Here is an 18,603-nt window from a genome sequence, read left to right as displayed (position 1 = left end):
AATTACCCTTTAAGATCAATCCACAAACCCTGTACCTGTTGTATGTAGGATTAGGAAGCAAAATTAGGCTCCAATTAGAACTGAATCCAAAATAAGAAGAATCAGGTAAACAAAACAAATTGAATTTTGGTCCTGCTTATTGATTCCAAAACACATTAACTCTTCATTATTGCAGAAAAGCAAGGACGTGGCTATTTGCCAGGGCCGGTCTACGGCGCAATGCAACAGGATGTCGGTTTGTTTAGACAGGAGCATGTACATGTGCATTTTAGTATTTTTCCTGTATTGTGAGTGGCCATGGGGTAACAGCTCGCAAAGAGTGGGTAGTTGAGCAAGGAAGGTGAGCGAGAGCAGCAGCGACTGGCAGACCTCCAGGGAAAGAGAGCGAGAAAAATATGACATGAAATGTAGTGGCAGGAGATTTTATGTTTGCTAGTTATAATGCTGTATAAACTACAGTGTGTTGAGGCTGCCGACTAGTGAAAAGCAGAGTGTTTACACTGTGAATAGCTCAGGAAATACTGACACACTGGCTAACATTGTGAAATTGATGCCATGGATGCATGATAAGAGTTACTTTATTGTATTTATTTGAGCTCATTTGTGGAGATATAGTTGTTCTGTGATTAGTGTCAGTTACAAACATAACCATAGCCACAAAAATAAGTGTGGAAACAGCTACTGATCATTGATATTACAATACACGATCAACAAAATTTAAAAAAAAAAACAGGAACAAGGGTTTAAGTACTGTAAATCAAATTAGGGAATTAGGTTTATGAACAAAGGGCACCTTCCTATGGGTAAATGTACACCAAACAAAGAAACTGTATTGGAATCGAAACTGGGAATACCCAACCCTAGATGTATGTGCACCCATTTGCTTTACCTTTCCTCTGAAGCTGTGACCTCTCCTTCTGCCGCAGGTCTATCTCCCTGCCAAGCGCCTTCCTCTGCCGCTGTAGTTCACTACGCAGCACGGCGATACGCAGCTGCATGCACTCCCTCTCCTTTTTCTGTGCAGAGCATACACAGGAAAATCATATGGAGAGAAAACAGAGAAAGAGGGTAAAGGAAAATATTGAATATGTGGCCACAGCAATTTCAAGCGTTTATTATACTTTACAAAGACCTTCCTACTAGCTCCCTGAAAAACAAGGCATGTTTTTGCAAGCTGATCCCAGGTTGCATTGATTTAATAAACATCTGCTGAGCCAATACTCGCCATTGACAATTCCAGAGTCCACTGTCAACAACTAATGACAATAAAAACGAAGAATTATTTGGCTATTCAAAACATCTCACTGAGCTCTGAGATCAGTGCAGCAGTTTAAGAGGTTTAGTAATGAGCCCAAGTCATGGGAATGGCTGGCAGCCAAGTAACTGGTATGGCTGTTAGCATGCAATCAGCTGCTCTGACAAGAGGCGAGGAGATGAGGCTGAGGGCCCCATTTCCGGGGTGGGGGAACAACCAGCGCAAGTAGTGCTGCGACCGTTTGGTATTTCCCTGACCTTGAAATTTGCTTTGTCCGTCTGTGTGGTATTCTGGTGGCCAGCGCAGAGCGCATGGTGCACAAGTGACATACAAATAAACTTTTATACACAGAAATAAAGGATAATAGCTTAAAATATACTACATATAATAAACCATATCAATTAAACACTCTCCAAACCAGTAGATGTGTTTAAACTGCAGTCTGCATTTATCTAATCTATAATGAGTGATTCTCATAGTATCTGTTACAAATAGCTGATTCATACTGCATGAAAACCTCCTTCAGTTCATTAATTCCCAGCAGCCACCTGAAGGCAGCAGGAAACACATATCGATACTCTGCAGCCTCTAATTTGAGAAATGTTATGCCAGAGCCCAGTGTCATTATGTGCAGCTGTCCACTGTGTTTATCTTCATTAAATTGCAGGCTAATGACACCAGGCTGCAACAAAATAACCAGTCACACCTCCACACACATCAGACTTGTCGGTTAGAATTTGGTTTTCTGTCTTTTTTGCGCTTATTCTTTTATCGACAGCAGACATTTTGAAATGTCATACATAGAAAAGCAGACGGCTGGAGTTAATACATTTAATGGTAGCTGAATTCCATCTAGCTGCTTCAGTTTCAGGATCCTGGTACTGTGCATGCTGGCTCACTGTCATGACTTACTGGGATACTTGAATACAACGGCACCATTGTTAATGTTATTAATAACACATGGGCTATTCCTACTATAACAAGCCAAAATGTCTGCTGTAAAAAATGCCTGTTAGACATGCTTGTTCATTAGCATCACTTACTTGTAAACTCAAATGAAATAGAGTCATAATCATTGTTATTAATCACACCTGTGCATTTACTCATACGGCAACTCCGAATTTCTGCTGTATAAAAAGGTGTGTGTTCTTGCAGGTGTAGGGGATAATATGTTCCAACCTGTTGCTGTTGTTTTTTCTTTCATAAAAAACAGAGAGACCTTAATAAAGCCCATCAACTCCAGATGAGTGTCCGTCCCTGCCTCTGCACTCACAACTCTCAGCTGACGTCTCTCTCGACTCGTGCTCCCTGACCAGCAGCAGCATCGCAGTGCAGGCCATTAGTCAACATGTTGCCCTCTACCTACTCTAACATGGTGTCCCTTCATCAGGCTTCATGTCTCTATCTGGTAGCGGGGGAGCCTGCACTGGGCCAACCATGTAATGAGGAACAGCACTAGGGATTTGTGGAGTGATGCATGTGGAGGTGGTACACAGTAGATACAGTGGATGGGATGAAGGGGAGAGATTGGAGGTTAACAGAAAAATACAGTGAATAATTCTAAATTGGGATGAACATGCAAAGAGAGATTTAAGAGGTAACGTTTTGGGAGTATGTGAAGGATGACTAAGAAATGTACATGTGATATAAGTTGCAAGAGAAAAACATAAAGGGTTTGACATGCGTAAAGGAGAGTTGGGAGGGAGTGAGCTTGTTGGCAGGATAACAGAGAATCAGTCTTGTTAATCATCCTGTACTTTGCAAGCAAGGACTGTGGCATCTCACACACTCTCACACACACACTGAGATAGTGATCATGGCCTGGATCAGAGGAAACACAGATATGCTTCTTCTTGAAGATTTCTGAGGGCTTTGTGGCAAAAACAGAGGGGTATCAGCGGCAGAGAGAAGACTGATAGAGCCTCCATCTTTCCAATGTGTCGCACCCTGATGCTTACATGTTAACCACCACTGGCTTTGGCACGAACCATGAGACTCCTACACTTTCACTGAGCGGCATAGTTGACAAGTGGGTCACAGCCATGTCAGTGTGTGTGTGTGTGTGTGTGTGTGTGTGTGTGTGTGTGTGTCTTTGAGAGAGACTGTAACCCACCACCAGGGTCTGTCTGACTCCTTCTGAACATCAAACAGCAGTGGGTCAGCTGAGTAAATAAGCAGCAGGCGTGGGGGGAGCAGCAGATTAATGGCAGGGTGTGGGTGAGAGGGTGAAAGGGCCATGCGCTGAGGTTGGTGGCCTCCACTCTGTCCCCCTTTGATCCATACTCACTATGACCCGCACAGAAGGATAGTACAGAGCTCTCCAAAGGCAAAGAGGGAAACCCTTAGAAGAGCCACACAATGCTCCACTCACTACAAGTTGCCGGGTTTTACAGAAAGGTACGGGGCGAGGATTATGTGATTTATTAGCTGATGTGAGCTCTGAAAAGGCTTTTAAGGAATGTTTCACTGAGGGGGAAATATCAGAGACAAGTTTTTGAAAGGGGTCCTTTGTGGCAAAAGAATGGAGCCTCAATGTTTTTGTGGGAGGCTTCAGAAGGCTATAGTGGAGCTACTTAAATAGCAAGGGTGGAAGGTCCGGGGAAAGAAAAATGAACTATATCCAAAGCCAATGGAGAACATGATGGAAAGCAACAGCTGTAACAGTGGTCTAAAGAGGTAACCTGAAGAGACACTCAAAACCTTTAAATTTGGTACCTGTACAACAGCACATACACCAACACATACTCCTGCAGATCTGAAACAATGGGTGGACACAAAAAATCCCAGCTACCCAAAATGAATTTCGGCATGCAAGGTATGTAATCCTGTGACCAGAAAAAAGCTTTTTCCAAAGGCAAGTCTACCTGGAGAATAAAAACACCCGAGTGTCACTGCCTCGGGGCTTGTATAACAGCAGAAGACAGGGGATGCTTTTGAAGAGAATGTTTACAGTAAACACAATGTCAAACCTGGGATCAGTGCCCAGTTTTCACAGCTGTGTGGCTGCCAATTCCAAAAATGTTAAATATGCTTTCTTGGTTTTGCTGTGGATCCTAGTCGAGGATATGACAGGAGGTGGAAACATAAACAGTGGACTGTGGTCAAAGCATTATCGCTTAGGCAGGTGGGATATTGCCGCTTCACTTTCCACTAGAGCCATCAAAACAAAAAGGTGCAATGGCTGCCCAAAGAATATAATTACATCTCACATTACAATTACACCTGAGGATTTGGGTTATAAAAGCTCTTAAATCTTCTTAAGTATTTAGCACAATACAATCTGCTGATGTTTATTATTAGAGAAGAAACCAATTGCTGATCACAGCAATTACTGCTCTCTGGTGTTAATGAATCGTTCTTGAAAACATCAAATCTCATCTTTATATATTTTCTCAAAACATCAAATTCAACTCATTTTTACATATTTCTATAATAACATAAGCTGATTAAACAACACCGCCTGCTACTCAAAATATGCAAATAAGCTGTCTAAACACTGCTGCTGATATAAAGATAAGTTGGAAAGTTGGAAAATGCTGCTGATGGGTGCTGTGCTCACCCGCTCTGTGCAGGTCGCCGTCGTCCTTAGCTTTTCCTCGATCTCCTTCCCAATCTTCTGCACTGTCACCTGGGTCTGCTTGATGGCTCTCTGGGCTGTGTGAAGTCTGCAAGAGGAGGAGAACACAAAGTCACCATCCAGATCATTGTTCATAACCGCACACTGGACCACAAAAACAACCCCATGTTGAAACTGTGTTTCCAACAGGCCACTAAATTGACTGGCTGCGTCAGTGCTATGACTACGCCAGCAATTCATTTCGTTTAGCTTGGATGTTTACTGTGACTGTTTGGTGAGCATCATGAATTTTGATTGTCCCCATGTGGAAGAGTCATTGTGCAGTGTGTTTGTTATGCCTCCCTGTTTCTTTTTCTGATTTACTGGGGTTGAACCTTATTGTTCCAGCCTGACTGCTGATTCTCCGAAACTATAAAGGTTACTGTCGACTTTTCAGATTAAACAAAGGACAAAAACGATATTGAAAGCATTCCTAATAAAAAAAGTCTACAGATCATTAGACCAGACTGATACTCTTAGATACCACAAACCACAAACATCACAACAACAGTTTAATCACTATTATTTTCTAATAGTCTAACCACAATATGAGATCAAATGTTGTGTGATAGACCTGAACCAGAATCAGCCCCAGAAAGCAAAGAAAACTGTTAAAAGGCCAACTAATGAATTGAAGCCACGAAGACGGATGCCTTATTCCAAATCCCACGTCACTGTCATCACTGAAATCGGGAACAGCAACATCAGTGCACAAATGACAAGCCAGCAGATTATTTAGACCATCAATCACAGGGGTAATTAACTTCCAAGTATGCTTTCTACAAGTCCAGAGCCCATAGAAAGAGAGACACCCCCCTACTCAATGCAACCCAAGGGACCCCAAACAACCCATCTACAGACAACAATCCCACATGTTGCGAATGAATTACAGAGGACAGACAAAAGGGGGAACTGGCAATGAGCAATTATACTGTCAAACTGGTGTTAGATCATCCACTTCTCACTAAATGTCTCAATGCCATTCATATGCCATGAGAGTTGGACTGCACAGTAATGATTACCTTTCCTTCTTGGTGGATACAGAATGGCTCAACTGTCTGGGCCCCAAATAAAGATGGAATTAGCTCTTCTTGTTAGCACATTTCTTTGTCTCCTAACCCTGCGGTGTAGGTCATAAGGGTGATGTGAATAGGGTTTTCTTTAGGCATGCACTGGCTTAAAGAGATTGCCTTGCCTTGAATTGGTTTAAGTGTGAGAGGCTCTTTTTAACAGGCTTCCAGCTTCGTGGGGTCATTTTACAAATCCTATGGGGCCTTTTTGTTATGAAACTCGCAGCCACTCTTGATATTATTACCTCATTCTGATAACCGGCCCAGAAAAAAAAAAAAATCTATGACGGAGTCCTACAGCAAAATCATTCCATACTTTCTGCCCCCATTTTTTAATCTGTCTGAGGTGACAGCGATAGCAGTCGGAGATAGTCCTTTGGAACATCAGGGCAAATCTGTTTTGACAGCTTCATCTGTTTAGGTGATTGCGCTGGCAGCATCTGATATGGCCTTTTCCCCCAGGTGAGAACAGTTATCTCCTCTCTCCTTTTCACGCATGTCTGCCTCCTTATCATTGAGTCTTGGCTTTACGCCTGCCCATCAGGCTCTATCACAGCCTATGGACCAACGTACACCTTCATTGGGGCAGCAGTTTCATCGCTGGGCAACTGTCCAGAGAACGCCTTCTCACCAGCCATGACAACTTTCCTTTTCCGAGGCAAGAGGGGTGACTTACAGCTCTGCCACAGGGGATTTGCAGGAAGTTATGACTGAGCCTGTGCATTCAACCCTTGATGCCGATAAACATCAGAAAAACAATAACATTTTCTCCTTTGACCGTGGCACTAGATCCTGTAGGGGTGTCACATGAAGCTTGTGCTTTTGAAACGTACTGATTTTTTGATAAACAGAAGGCAGAAGAAGAAAATCTTCAAGATGGGGTTTTTGGTATTGTAAAAACACAAAATTAAAATGGTAAACGTTAAGATTTACAATCAAGTAAACACAAATGGATCGAACTGATGACCTTCCAGACTTTTTCAGTGCAGTTGGAGGGCTGCAGACCTGGCAGCCTCTCTGACAGAGCTCTCCTGTGTTCTGTTCATTTATCTTTCTGATTATCTTAAAATAAATATTAACCACGGTTTACATGCTGTTGTTCAGAATCCCAGAATCCACAACTGTGCAATCAGAGCTGACAAGGAATCAGCGAATGCAGATGTGTCATCTGGCTCACAAAGATTAAGCCAGAGAAAGACCTGGTTTCTGAAGAAGACACCAGGGGGTACACTGTGGTTCTTCTGAGAGAAGACTAATACGCCTCATGTGCCACTGTTTCTTTAGCAGGGATTTTTAAATGACGAGATGCCAATCCATGTAACTATGCAACAGCTGATGTTGGGAACGTTCTGTCTTCCTAAATTTGCAGACAGACAATCTTCTAATTCCTTACTAATAGGCAAGAGGTACGATCCAGCAAACCGGACAGACAATAATGCATGGTGCACTCCTGTCATTTAAACCAGATGAATTCATCGACAAATACGACGGCTGCTTCCCCTTATTCATTTCCAGCAACCATATCCCAACACCACTGGGCGAACAGGGCAGCCCATTAAGCCATTCAAAACAAGCTCTGAGACATTTTGTGACAACAAATTGAGGATAATGTCCCACTTCTGCCAGGCACAGTAGAAAAATCACAACAAACAACACTTCTAAAGTCTGTCTGTATCTCATTGCCAAAGAATGTCAACACGTTTAACCACTTCCTGGTCACCTCACTTCGACATGACTGTCTCCATCTACATGGAATGGAAGATAAGATTACTGGAGTTTCTTTGCCTGCATGTGCTCTTCTACTCCTCCAGGCTGATGGACTTTTGTTGGGATCTGAGTTGTTAAAGCCATGTTTACATGACAACTACAACAGAGATGCAGGGAAGCCAAAGAGATCCTGAGCAAAAAAAAAAAAAAAAATCGATTTCAAAAGGATCAAAAAGGGGTCATGCACTCTGTAGATAATTATACAAATTCTGATCCCCAGTCACGAATGTAAGTTCCGTGCCCTTGTCTTACGCTAAAAATCTAAAATTGTCAGTCATGGTTACTTAAGCTGCTGGTGTTGTAAGCCAAATAAACAATGAAAAGGCTTAGCTACAAAGGAGTGTTTTACGTACAAAAACCTCACATATAAAATTCTATTAGTCAAAGTATACTGCCTTTTGTTTGAGAAGCCAGACAACACAAGACACAAAAGAGGCTAAGGCCTAGCAGTTTTAAGTTGGGATATAATGTTAGAGGTGAGAGGACTGAGTCCTACATCAACAAGCTAGGATAACAACAGCAGCACAGTGAGAGAAAAATAAATAGAACAGGAAAGAATTGGGCAGGAAGTGTGAATGGAAGGATGAAATGCTGGGCAAAATACACATCTGAGGTGTTAGTCTTCAGAGAATGTAATCTAACTGAAAAAAATGTGTCATTAGCCCACTGCCATAGCATGCTTTCATTCTGCCACACCAGTCCACTTTGTGGAAAAAACAAAAAACAAGAGCATCCACATCTATACGTCCATGGTGATTTAAAGCTTAGGCAGTCAGCTTGTTGCTGTAGTCTGGTTTCTGCTGGTTGAGAACTGAAGTTCAGCTGTCGACTCAGATCCAGCTGCCTGGTTAATGCAGGAACAAAACAACGTCCAGTGGCTGAGAGCTGTGGCTGCAGCGTCCAACCAGTAGGTGAGCAGACCTCAGGGGCTGCCTGCAGGAAAGCATTATCACCTCAGCAGTCTCTGGGGTATGAGAGACCCCCCACAGAGCTTCATCCTCACTGTGCACTGCTTATGTTCACACATACTGTACATACATGCATACTTCACATAGGAACACACAAAAGCAAAACTGGAAACTCAAGCAACATATGGCTGTGATCATGGGGAAGAGAAGAGAGGTTCCCCTTTAGGCTCTGGCAGTTTTAGACAGGCTCAATCTGCAATGTCACAGATTGTGTAAATTGTGCCCCAAGAATGATGTTTACCATCTGTCACATGGAACACAGTTACAATGTACCTGAAATGTCAACATTCAACATCAACAGTGGTTTTGTTGTCATTAAAAACAACACTAACATCTAAAAGTAAGTGCATAACTCTTTCAGAGAGCTGTGAGTAAGAACTGAGGGGCCACTCAAGCACTTCCTCTTATACACCACTTGAATGTGACATTCAAGAACACATGAGGCCATATAATGTGTGCCCTTCCTTCTTCCCTTTCTGTTCAAACATCAGATTTTCCCCTGGTAACACAGACAAGCAGATTTGCGATGCTGACAAATGCATGAACCTGTATTAATAGTGTCTACAAAAGGAAGAAAAACAACTTTGTTTAACAGCTGGTTCATCTTCATCAGTGTCTTTTTGGCTTTCTTTCTACTCTGACAGGGGCCCAGCTCCACATAGGATGTGGCTAAGCCTCTATCTCAGCCTGGAAAACTCTTTGGAAGAGAAAAGACTTTGCTGATTGATGATCTGTACTCTCCCTCTTCATCTCTCCATCTGAGACGTGTTGTGTTTGCTAGCCCGCATCACCATGCTACTCACACAGGCGATGGGTGTTGTCAGCCTGAGCCAGGCTTCAAAAGCAGACTGTGAATCTGCTGAAAAATTACTGTCATTAATCAAGACCAGTGCATTCTTTGCAAAGCAGCTCTCATCCTTTTCCATTAAAGCACTGCACAGGGCCAAGGCAGACTGGGAGAGAGCTGGGCGAGAGAACATCTGAAACTGTGGGTGTCCACTGTGATCATGCATCACTATTCCTGGAGAAAAAAGATATTCACTCCAAATTCTCTGGAGGAGGTACAGACGAATAAAGGAGAACACAATTTTTCACACCACTAAACGATGAAAAAGTCAATGCCAGCGGCATAAACGTGGATGCTATTTATCATTTATGAACACATGCAACCATGTAAGTGAGCCAATAACAAAAGCAGAGGTTTCAACAGAGGTTCCCCAAGCTGCACTCCACCAGAATGCTTCAGAAAGTTAATGAACTTTGAAATAGGCAGAGCTCTGCAGGTCTGAAACTGAGTGGTATATACGGTTACGTACCATGGGGGGTTGGGAGGATAATCCCTTTTGGAGTGTACAGTATCTGATGAATCATTCTACAGTACATAATCATAAACCATGTGCGTATGAGTGCACTGAGCCAAGGAAAAACTCTGACAGGGGTGAAGAGCTACAGGCAGAGCAGCGTGTGGGAAGAGGGGATCAATGTAACTGTGTTTAACTCTGCAGAGTCCCACTGGATGTGGATAGAAGAGGATGTGGAAGAAAGCTGCAATAATAGAAGAAGCAAGAGCAGAGGTCATAAAAGTTATGATTCAAACTGGGCTTTTTCTCCTGCGAGCTGCTGGGAGGCAATGTATCCTCTCATATAAACATAAACCATGACCACTTCTTGATGAGGGAGCACTGTTAAAGTTCAGCAAGCTTTGGCATAACTCTGTTTTTTGACACAGCAAAGGCCTGAGACGCATTTATGTCCCCCTATTTAATTCTTATAGTCGGAAAATGTCGGTGGAAGCCTTCGTAATCCTCATAATGACAGGATCCTTATCTTATTTTGAAAGTGACTAACTTTAAACTTCCAGATATACTTTTATTTGGTTAAAACTGGATGTAATTACATTGTTAAGTGATCAGGCTTTGGTTAATAGCGGGTTTCCCTCAGGGGAAGCCCTGGTGAAGCTGAAAGTAGTGTTTACATCCTACCACATTTAAATATAAAAGTAAAAAACAACCCAGCTTGTCAACAGACGCCAGGAAAGCCTTGTGTCGTCTCAAGCTCTTAATTACTGTACCAGGGTTCCCCTTCTAACAAGCAACTTACATAGCAAATCTCTGTCTCCTTCTTGTGGTGTAAATTTGAATTGCAGCCATTTTCACAGTAGACATCATCAGGACTTATTATCTTATCACAACACCATATCTGACAATGACCAAATGATAAGGCGTCATCATTGGAATAAACTGCTTAGAATGTTCCATATTTTTGTCCAATCATGTCCCAGAAATACAGTGTAGATTGCAAGCTTTGTGACTTTATATCAGGATGGAGGCCAGCAGAGCTTCCGTAACAATGGGTCAGAATGTTGGGTTTTCTTATAGCACCATCTGCTGGAACACAAATGACCGAGACAAATATGCAACACATATGATGGCGGTATGTCTAATCACATGACCAATTAATAAGAAAATAAAAGATCTGTTTGAGGAAATAGTAGTGGTAGGTTAAAATAAATTTCAAATACACTGTAAAACAATCTTTGTAAGTGCTTCTAAATCCAATTTACATGAGAGAAAATACCATAGTGGAAAACCAGTTAGGTTGCTGCATTGAAATAATATAATCAATTTGATAAACGTTGAGTCCTAATGATATGATAATATGATGTAATATGGCTACATAGCATGGATCTTACCTGAGCAAAGAGAAAACACTGTAGGAGTTCCTGACTGAACTCTGGTCAACCTGAAGCAGGCTGTTTTTCTTCCGCTCCGACTGATCCTGCAACAGCCACATGTCAGAGTTTCAGTGCAGAAGCCAAACAGTATCCAAATAAAGCTAATGCGATTAGGACTGGGTATTCCATTATGATGCAGAAGCTCTGGAAAATGGACAAAAGGCTGTACCTTATGATCAAAGTCAGCTGCATAGTAGCCATCATTCAATCCAAATATGATCTCATTTGGATTCCTGGACCGAATCTGTGGACAAAGCAAGGCAGTGGAGGCTCATTGTAGGGACTGAGACCGAGAGAACAAAGGACAGCAGGCATGTGTATGTGCATGAGACTGGGCTATCTGTTTATGAGCTTTGAAAATAGTGTCACTGTGTAAGAACGGCAATAACACTGAGTTAATTTGCTGTATTTTACGATTACTTTGGCTCGTTTTTCAAGCTCGAGTTTCAAAACTTGCATGTTCAACCCTCACAATTTTCACAAGTGTGCAGATCAATGAATATGCAACATCTTCGCAAACATTTCTTCTTATTTAACTCTCATTTATCATGTATGTCATTAAATATGCAATGTAACTGCAAATACTGACTCCTGCATAATAACTTATTTTCCTTTTCACCATTTGTGAAATTAGTTACAGTTTTACTCAAGTGTCTTAAAACGTATTTGATTCAGAACATTGTGTTCTAAAATGCAACTAGGATTACAATTTAGTGACAAGCCTATACAATGTTATGATACTCTGATGAACCCTGCCATGTATTACCTGATTTGATTTTGATTTTTTACTTCAGTTTTTAATTAGATACCACACAAATGACAACTGCATTGTGTATGTATATCACATGTATGTGTGCGTGCGTGCGTGCGTGCGTGCGTGCGTGCTGCTCTCACTATTTATATCTCCCTATGTAGCCTGAGCTTAGTTCTTACCACACTGGGATGCCTGTTATACAAACAAAGTTAACTATTATCATTTCATGTGTGTGCTTGCTGACCTGCTGTCCTGTGTATCTGAGGCCATCCAGATTGACCTTCCATTCAATGAGGAGCTGGAACTGTTCCCCCTGTCCTCCCCAGATCCTCACCACGAAGCAAGACACTGAGGTGTCCAGAAGGTCCGGCAGCATGCCAAAGTCCAGGCTCCGCCAAGTTGGATTCTGACAAACACACGTTCACAGTCATTTGGTAGGGACAATCAGGATATGTTAAGAGCACATTAATACAAAACTAGAAAATTCCCCCTGGGAAATTTTGAAAGGGACACGGGGTGTGTTGGAGCCGACAAAATTATCTACGTTTTAAAGTTTGAATGAAGTCTCTAGGACAAAGTATGGCCGAGCAGCGGACAATTGAAAAAGGCTGAAATTTGAGGAAACTTCCCCATTCATTTCTTATGGGAAATTTATCGCAGTTGTTTGCGTCTTACGTCGGCCTTCGATGGTCATAGCTCGAAAACCGTAAGAGATATCAAAATGTGCCGAGGGTCATTTTGAGCCAACAAAATTATCTACGTTTTAAAGTTTGAATGAAGTCTCTAGGAGAAACTATGGCGAAGCAGCGGACAATTGAAAAAGGCTGCAATGTGAGAAAACTGCAGATATCAGAGGTAGTCAGTCCCTGATTAATGAATTGCTCTCAGCTGTGTTTCTGTGGCTTTCTCCTTGTCTGTCTCTGTTGATCACCTCAGCTGTCTGTGTCTGCTTCTCTCCTCTGCTTCATGTCTCTGTTAACATGAATTAATGAACTGAATCAATAAACATGAATGGAGCTAATGCTGACGGAGCTAACAGAGCTAACACTAACGGAGCTAACAGCTAGCGGTGCGAATAGAGCTAACGGCGCTAACGCTAACAGAGCTAACTGTGCTAACAGAGCTAATAACGGCGTTAACAAGGGGGCGGGGGGATGGGGTTTTCATTATGCATTTGTCTGTGTGTGTGTGTTTATGTATCTGTCGTTGTGTGTGACTGCGTATGTGTGTGTCTTCGTCTGTTTGTGTGTGTGTGTCTGCTTGAACTACACAAGCAGCCCAACCAGCTCCTACATGGAGATGTGTCTGGTATATGTGTGTCTGAATGTGTGTGTGTGTGTGTGTTTGTTTGTGTGCGTGTGTAACTTCTGCCCCACCTGCTGATAATTACCTCTCTAACTCTCCCACTTTTTACCTGTTCCTGTTCAGTTTTGACGTGCTTGTTTTTAATCACTTTTTAGCTGTTGGTTAGCCCTGCTTGTGTGTGTGTTTGTGTGACTACTTTCTCAACCTTTTTGGCAAAGCGCTTGGTGAAGCTGAGTTTAACTGTTTGTTGGATGGAGATTGTTTTCAAACAATGCCCTTGTTTTGACTGAGCTCGTTAAGATAATCATTCTCAGGCTTGTTGTCCTGCAGATGTGGGTTATTGACCGGTGTGTGTGTAAATGACAGTTGCACCTGTTAAACTCTTCCCTTGAAAAGCGGCTTTTTCGCTGTCGGTTTCTTCCGAACAACTTGCGATTGTGTCAAAACCGTAGCTGCTATCAAAAAACCGATTACACTGTGAGATGCGGACAAGTCTGGGCCAGATGTACGTGTGTTTTATGTCCAGATATTCTTTAGAAAAATGACAAAATGGTCGACTTAAAAAGACTCTGCGACTCAGAGAACAGGAGTTTGTATTGTATGCAGTGAGATTTGGGTTCGGCGAACCTCCTGAACTAAATCCTCTGGTGAGAGAACCGTACCTCGTATCAGAGTGTACTATAGATCATCGGACTCCCGAGAACTTCCTGAGTCCGGCCATCTCCTCGTTTTATTCCTGACACAACAACTTTTCGTTTTATGGCGATCTAAAGACAGGAGGCATTTCTGCTTTGCTCACAAAACAGCTCTGAATTTTAACATGGGACTTAATGGGAGAACAGGAGGGCGCTGGCTGCACAAAACGTCTCACTATTTAAATTCAGTAAGTCTCTCGGCTTTTTCGAGGACATCACACGAAAGAGGACAAGTTTGTCTACAAACTGATCCCAAAATTATGCGTGTAGAGTGTAATTTGTGGCCGTAGCGACGAGAAAAAGAGAAGATTTTCAGATCGTTTTTAGACTCTGTGCCACTCTAGCACGCACTCTAGCACGAACATTCCGCGCAATACACACCCATTATAATCTCAAAATTTCCCGCCAAACGATCACTGTCATTGAACAGTGACTGATCAAAAACTATAGGACCAATCAAAATGTGGATGAACACACCAATAGACCAGACTTGGGTCTACATTTTAAAGTTGAAATGAAGTCTCTCGGTGAATGTATGCCTGAGCTACAGATGTTTGAAAAACTCCAATTTCAATCTTGTTTTTTTCGCCCGTCCCATTCATTTCTTATGGGAAATTTATCGCAGTTTTTCGCGTCTTACGACGCGAAAAACTGCGATAAATTTGAGAAAAGTAATAGCACACCGATCCCGAACAATACGCACGTTTTGATATATAATTTGCGAGGGTTTTCTCAAAGCTGCGGGGCGAGTTTGAGGACGAAAACTTGGAGGAAGATGAAAAATAATAAGAAGAAGAAGAAGAAGAAGAAGAAACGCGCGGGATAGTAATAAGTGACTCGGGGCTACGCCCCGAGTCACTGGCTCCTGCAGCTATTTCATAGCTGTAGGAGCCAGTGACTCGGGACGTTGCCCCGTGTCCCTAATAAGAAGAAGAAGAAACGCGCGGGATAGTAATAAGTGACTCGGGGCTATGCCCCGAGTCACTGGCTCCTGCAGCAGAGCTGCAGGAGCCAGTGCCTCGGAGCGTGCCCCGTGTCCCTAATAAGAAGAAGAAGAAGAAGAAGAAGAAACGAGCGGGATAGTAATAAGTGACTCGGGGCTACGCCCCGAGTCACTGGCTCCTGCAGCTATGAAATAGCTGTAGGAGCCAGTGACTCGGGACGTTGCCCCGTGTCCCTAACTAGAAAATTCCCCCTGGGAAATTTTGAAAGGGACACGGGGTGCGTTCGAGCCGACAAAATTATCTACGTTTTAAAGTTTGAATGAAGTCTCTAGGAGAAACTATGGCGAAGCAGCGGACAATTGAAAAAGGCTGCAATTTGAGAAAACGGCAGATATCAGAGGTAGTCAGTCCCTGATTAATGAATTGCTCTCAGCTGTGTTTCTGTGGCTTTCTCCTTGTCTGTCTCTGTTGATCACCTCAGCTGTCTGTGTCTGCTTCTCTCCTCTGCTTCATGTCTCTGTTAACATGAATTAATGAACTGAATCAATAAACATGAATGGAGCTAATGCGAACGGAGCTAACAGAGCTAACACTAACGGAGCTAACAGCTAACCGCGCTAATAGAGCTAACGGCGCTAACGCTAACAGAGCTAACTGTGCTAACAGAGCTAACGGTGCTAACAGAGCTAACAGAGCTAACGGCGTTAACAAGGGGGCGGGGGTCTGTGTGTGTGTGTTTATGTATCTGTCATTGTGTGTGACTGCGTATGTGTGTGTCTTCGTCTGTTTGTGTGTGTGTGTCTGCTTGAACTACACAAGCAGCCCAACCAGCTCCTACATGGAGATGTGTCTGGTATATGTGTGTCTGAATGTGTGTGTGTGTGTGCGTGTGTGCGTGTGTAACTTCTGCCCCACCTGCTGATAATTACCTCTGCACCTCTCCCACTGTTTACCTGTTCCTGTTCAGTTTTGACGTGCTGTTTTTAATCACTTTTTAGCTGTTGGTTAGCCCTGCTTGTGTGTGCGTTTGTGTGACTACTGTCTGAACCTCTTTGGCAAAGAGCTTTCTGAAGCTGAGTTTAACTGCTTGTTGGACGGAGATTGTTTTCAAACAATGCCCTTGCTTTGACTGAGCTCGTTAAGATAATCATTCTCAGGCTTGTTGTCCTGCAGATGTGTGTGCGTGGGTTATTGACCGGTGTGTGTGTAAATGACAGTTAATGACAGTTACACCTGTTAACTGAAAAGCGGCTTTTTCGCTGTCGGTTTCTTCCGAACAACTTGCGATTGTGTCAAAACCGTAGCTGCTATCAAAAAAACGATTACACTGTGAGATGCGGACAAGTCTGGGCCAGATGTACGTGTGTTTTATGTCCAGATATTCTTTAGAAAAATGCCAAAATGGTCGACTTAAAAAGACTCTGCGACTCAGAGAACAGGAGTTTGCATTGTATGCAGTGAGATTTGGGTTCGGCGAACCTCCTGAACTAAATCCTCTGGTGAGAGAACCGTACCTCGTATCAGAGTGTACTATAGATCATCGGACTCCCGAGAACTTCCTGAGTCCGAATATCATCTCGTTTTATTCCTGAGACAACAACTTTTCGTTTTATGGTGATGTAAAGACAGGAGGCATTTCTGCTTTACTCACAAAACAGCTCTGAATTTTTACATTGGAGTCAATGGGAGAGCAGGAGGGAGTTGGCTGCACACAAAGTCTCACTATTTAAATTCAGTACGTCTCTCGGCTTTTTCGAGGACATCACATGAAAGAGGACAAGTTTGTCTACAAAAGATCCCAAAATTATGTGTCTCCTATTCACCGTTTGGATTTTACAGCAATTTTAGAAACACATTTCAGGCGATTTCTCACCAGCTTTCTCACTCTAGCTTATGACATCACCCACTGTAGAGGGAGAAATTCTGAGCATTTTTGTGAGAAACTTGATGGTCTTCAGATGGTCATAGCTCGAAAACCGTAAGAGATATCAAAAAATGGGCCGGTATTAATTTTGAGCTGACAAATTTATCTACGTTTTAAACTTTGAATGAAGTCTCTAGGAGAAAGTATGGCCGAGCTGCGGACAATTGAAAAAGGCTGAAATTTGAGTAAATTTCCCCATTCATTTGTTATGGGAAAGTCTTCGCAGTTGTTCGCATCTTACGTCGGCCTTCGATGGTCATAGTTTGAAAACCGTAAGAGATATCAAAATGTGCCGAGGGTCATTTGGAGCCGACAAAATTATCTACGTTTTAAAGTTTGAATGAAGTCTCTAGGAGAAAGTATGGCGAAGCAGCGGACAATTGAAAAAGGCTGCAATGTGAGAAAACGGCAGATATCAGAGGCAGTCAGTCCCTGATTAATGAATTGCTCTCAGCTGTGTTTCTGTGGCTTTCTCCTTGTCTGTCTCTGTTGATCACCTCAGCTGTCTGTGTCTGCTTCTCTCCTCTGCTTCATGTCTCTGTTAACATGAATTAATGAACTGAATCAATAAACATGAATGGAGCTAATGCTAACGGAGCTAACAGAGCTAACACTAATGGAGCGAACAGCTAACGGTGCGAATAGAGCTAACGGCGCTAACGCAACCAGAGCTAACTGTGCTAACAGAGCTAATAGAGCTAGCGGCGTTAACAAGGGGGCGGGGGGATGGGGTTTTCATTATGCATTTGTCTGTGTGTGTGTGTTTATGTATCTGTCGTTGTGTGTGACTGCGTATGTGTGTGTCTTCGTCTGTTTCTGTGGCTTTCTCCTTGTCTGTCTCTGTTGATCACCTCAGCTGTCTGTGTCTGCTTCTCTCCTCTGCTTCATGTCTCTGTTAACATGAATTAATGAACTGAATCAATAAACATGAATGGAGCTAATGCTAACGGAGCTAACAGAGCTAACACTAACGGAGCTAACAGCTAACGGTGCGAATAGAGCTAACGGCGCTAACGCTAACAGAGCTAACTGTGCTAACAGAGGTAATAGAGCTAACGGCGTTAACAAGGGGGCGGGGGGATGGGGTTTTCATTATGCATTTGTCTGTGTGTGTGTGTTTATGTATCTGTCATTGTGTGTGACTGCGTATGTGTGTGTCTTCGTCTGTTTGTGTGTGTGTGTCTGCTTGAACTACACAAGCAGCCCAATCTGCTCCTACATGGAGATGTGTATGGTATATGTGTGTCTGAATGTGTGTGTGTGTGTGTGTGTGCGTGCGTGTGTGCCTGTGTAACTTCTGCCCCACCTGCTGATAATTACCTCTGCACCTCTCCCACTGTTTACCTGTTCCTGTTCAGTTTTGACGTGCTGTTTTTAATCACTTTTTAGCTGTTGGTTAGCCCTTTTTGTGTGTGTGTTTGTGTGACTACTGTCTCAACCTTTTTGCGAAACTGCTTTCTGAAGCTGAGTTTAACTGTTTGTTGGACGGAGATTGTTTTCAAACAATGCCCTTGTTTTGACTGAGCTCGTTAAGATAATCACTCTCAGGCTGGTTGTCCTGCAGATGTGTG

General features: G+C 42.8%; 1 protein-coding gene across 1 annotated transcript in view; it reads right to left on the bottom strand.

Moving 5' to 3' along the window:
- The window catches only part of uvrag (UV radiation resistance associated gene), a 93,424-nt gene that overhangs the window by 61,254 nt on the left and 13,567 nt on the right, over window positions 1-18,603 (bottom strand). Inside the window, exons 4-8 of the mRNA XM_041952090.1 lie at window positions 12,409-12,570; window positions 11,580-11,654; window positions 11,369-11,454; window positions 4,815-4,920; window positions 890-1,016 (exon numbers count right to left, since the gene is read on the bottom strand). Of these exons, the coding sequence (XP_041808024.1) occupies window positions 890-1,016; window positions 4,815-4,920; window positions 11,369-11,454; window positions 11,580-11,654; window positions 12,409-12,570 (556 nt within the window). The remainder of the gene's footprint in view (window positions 1-889; window positions 1,017-4,814; window positions 4,921-11,368; window positions 11,455-11,579; window positions 11,655-12,408; window positions 12,571-18,603) is intronic.

The sequence above is a fragment of the Chelmon rostratus genome, chromosome 14 (genome assembly GCF_017976325.1).
Source record: "Chelmon rostratus isolate fCheRos1 chromosome 14, fCheRos1.pri, whole genome shotgun sequence".
Lineage (NCBI taxonomy): Eukaryota > Metazoa > Chordata > Actinopteri > Chaetodontiformes > Chaetodontidae > Chelmon > Chelmon rostratus.
Note: the sequence above shows the minus strand (reverse complement) of the source record. Positions and strands in the feature narration are given on the sequence as shown.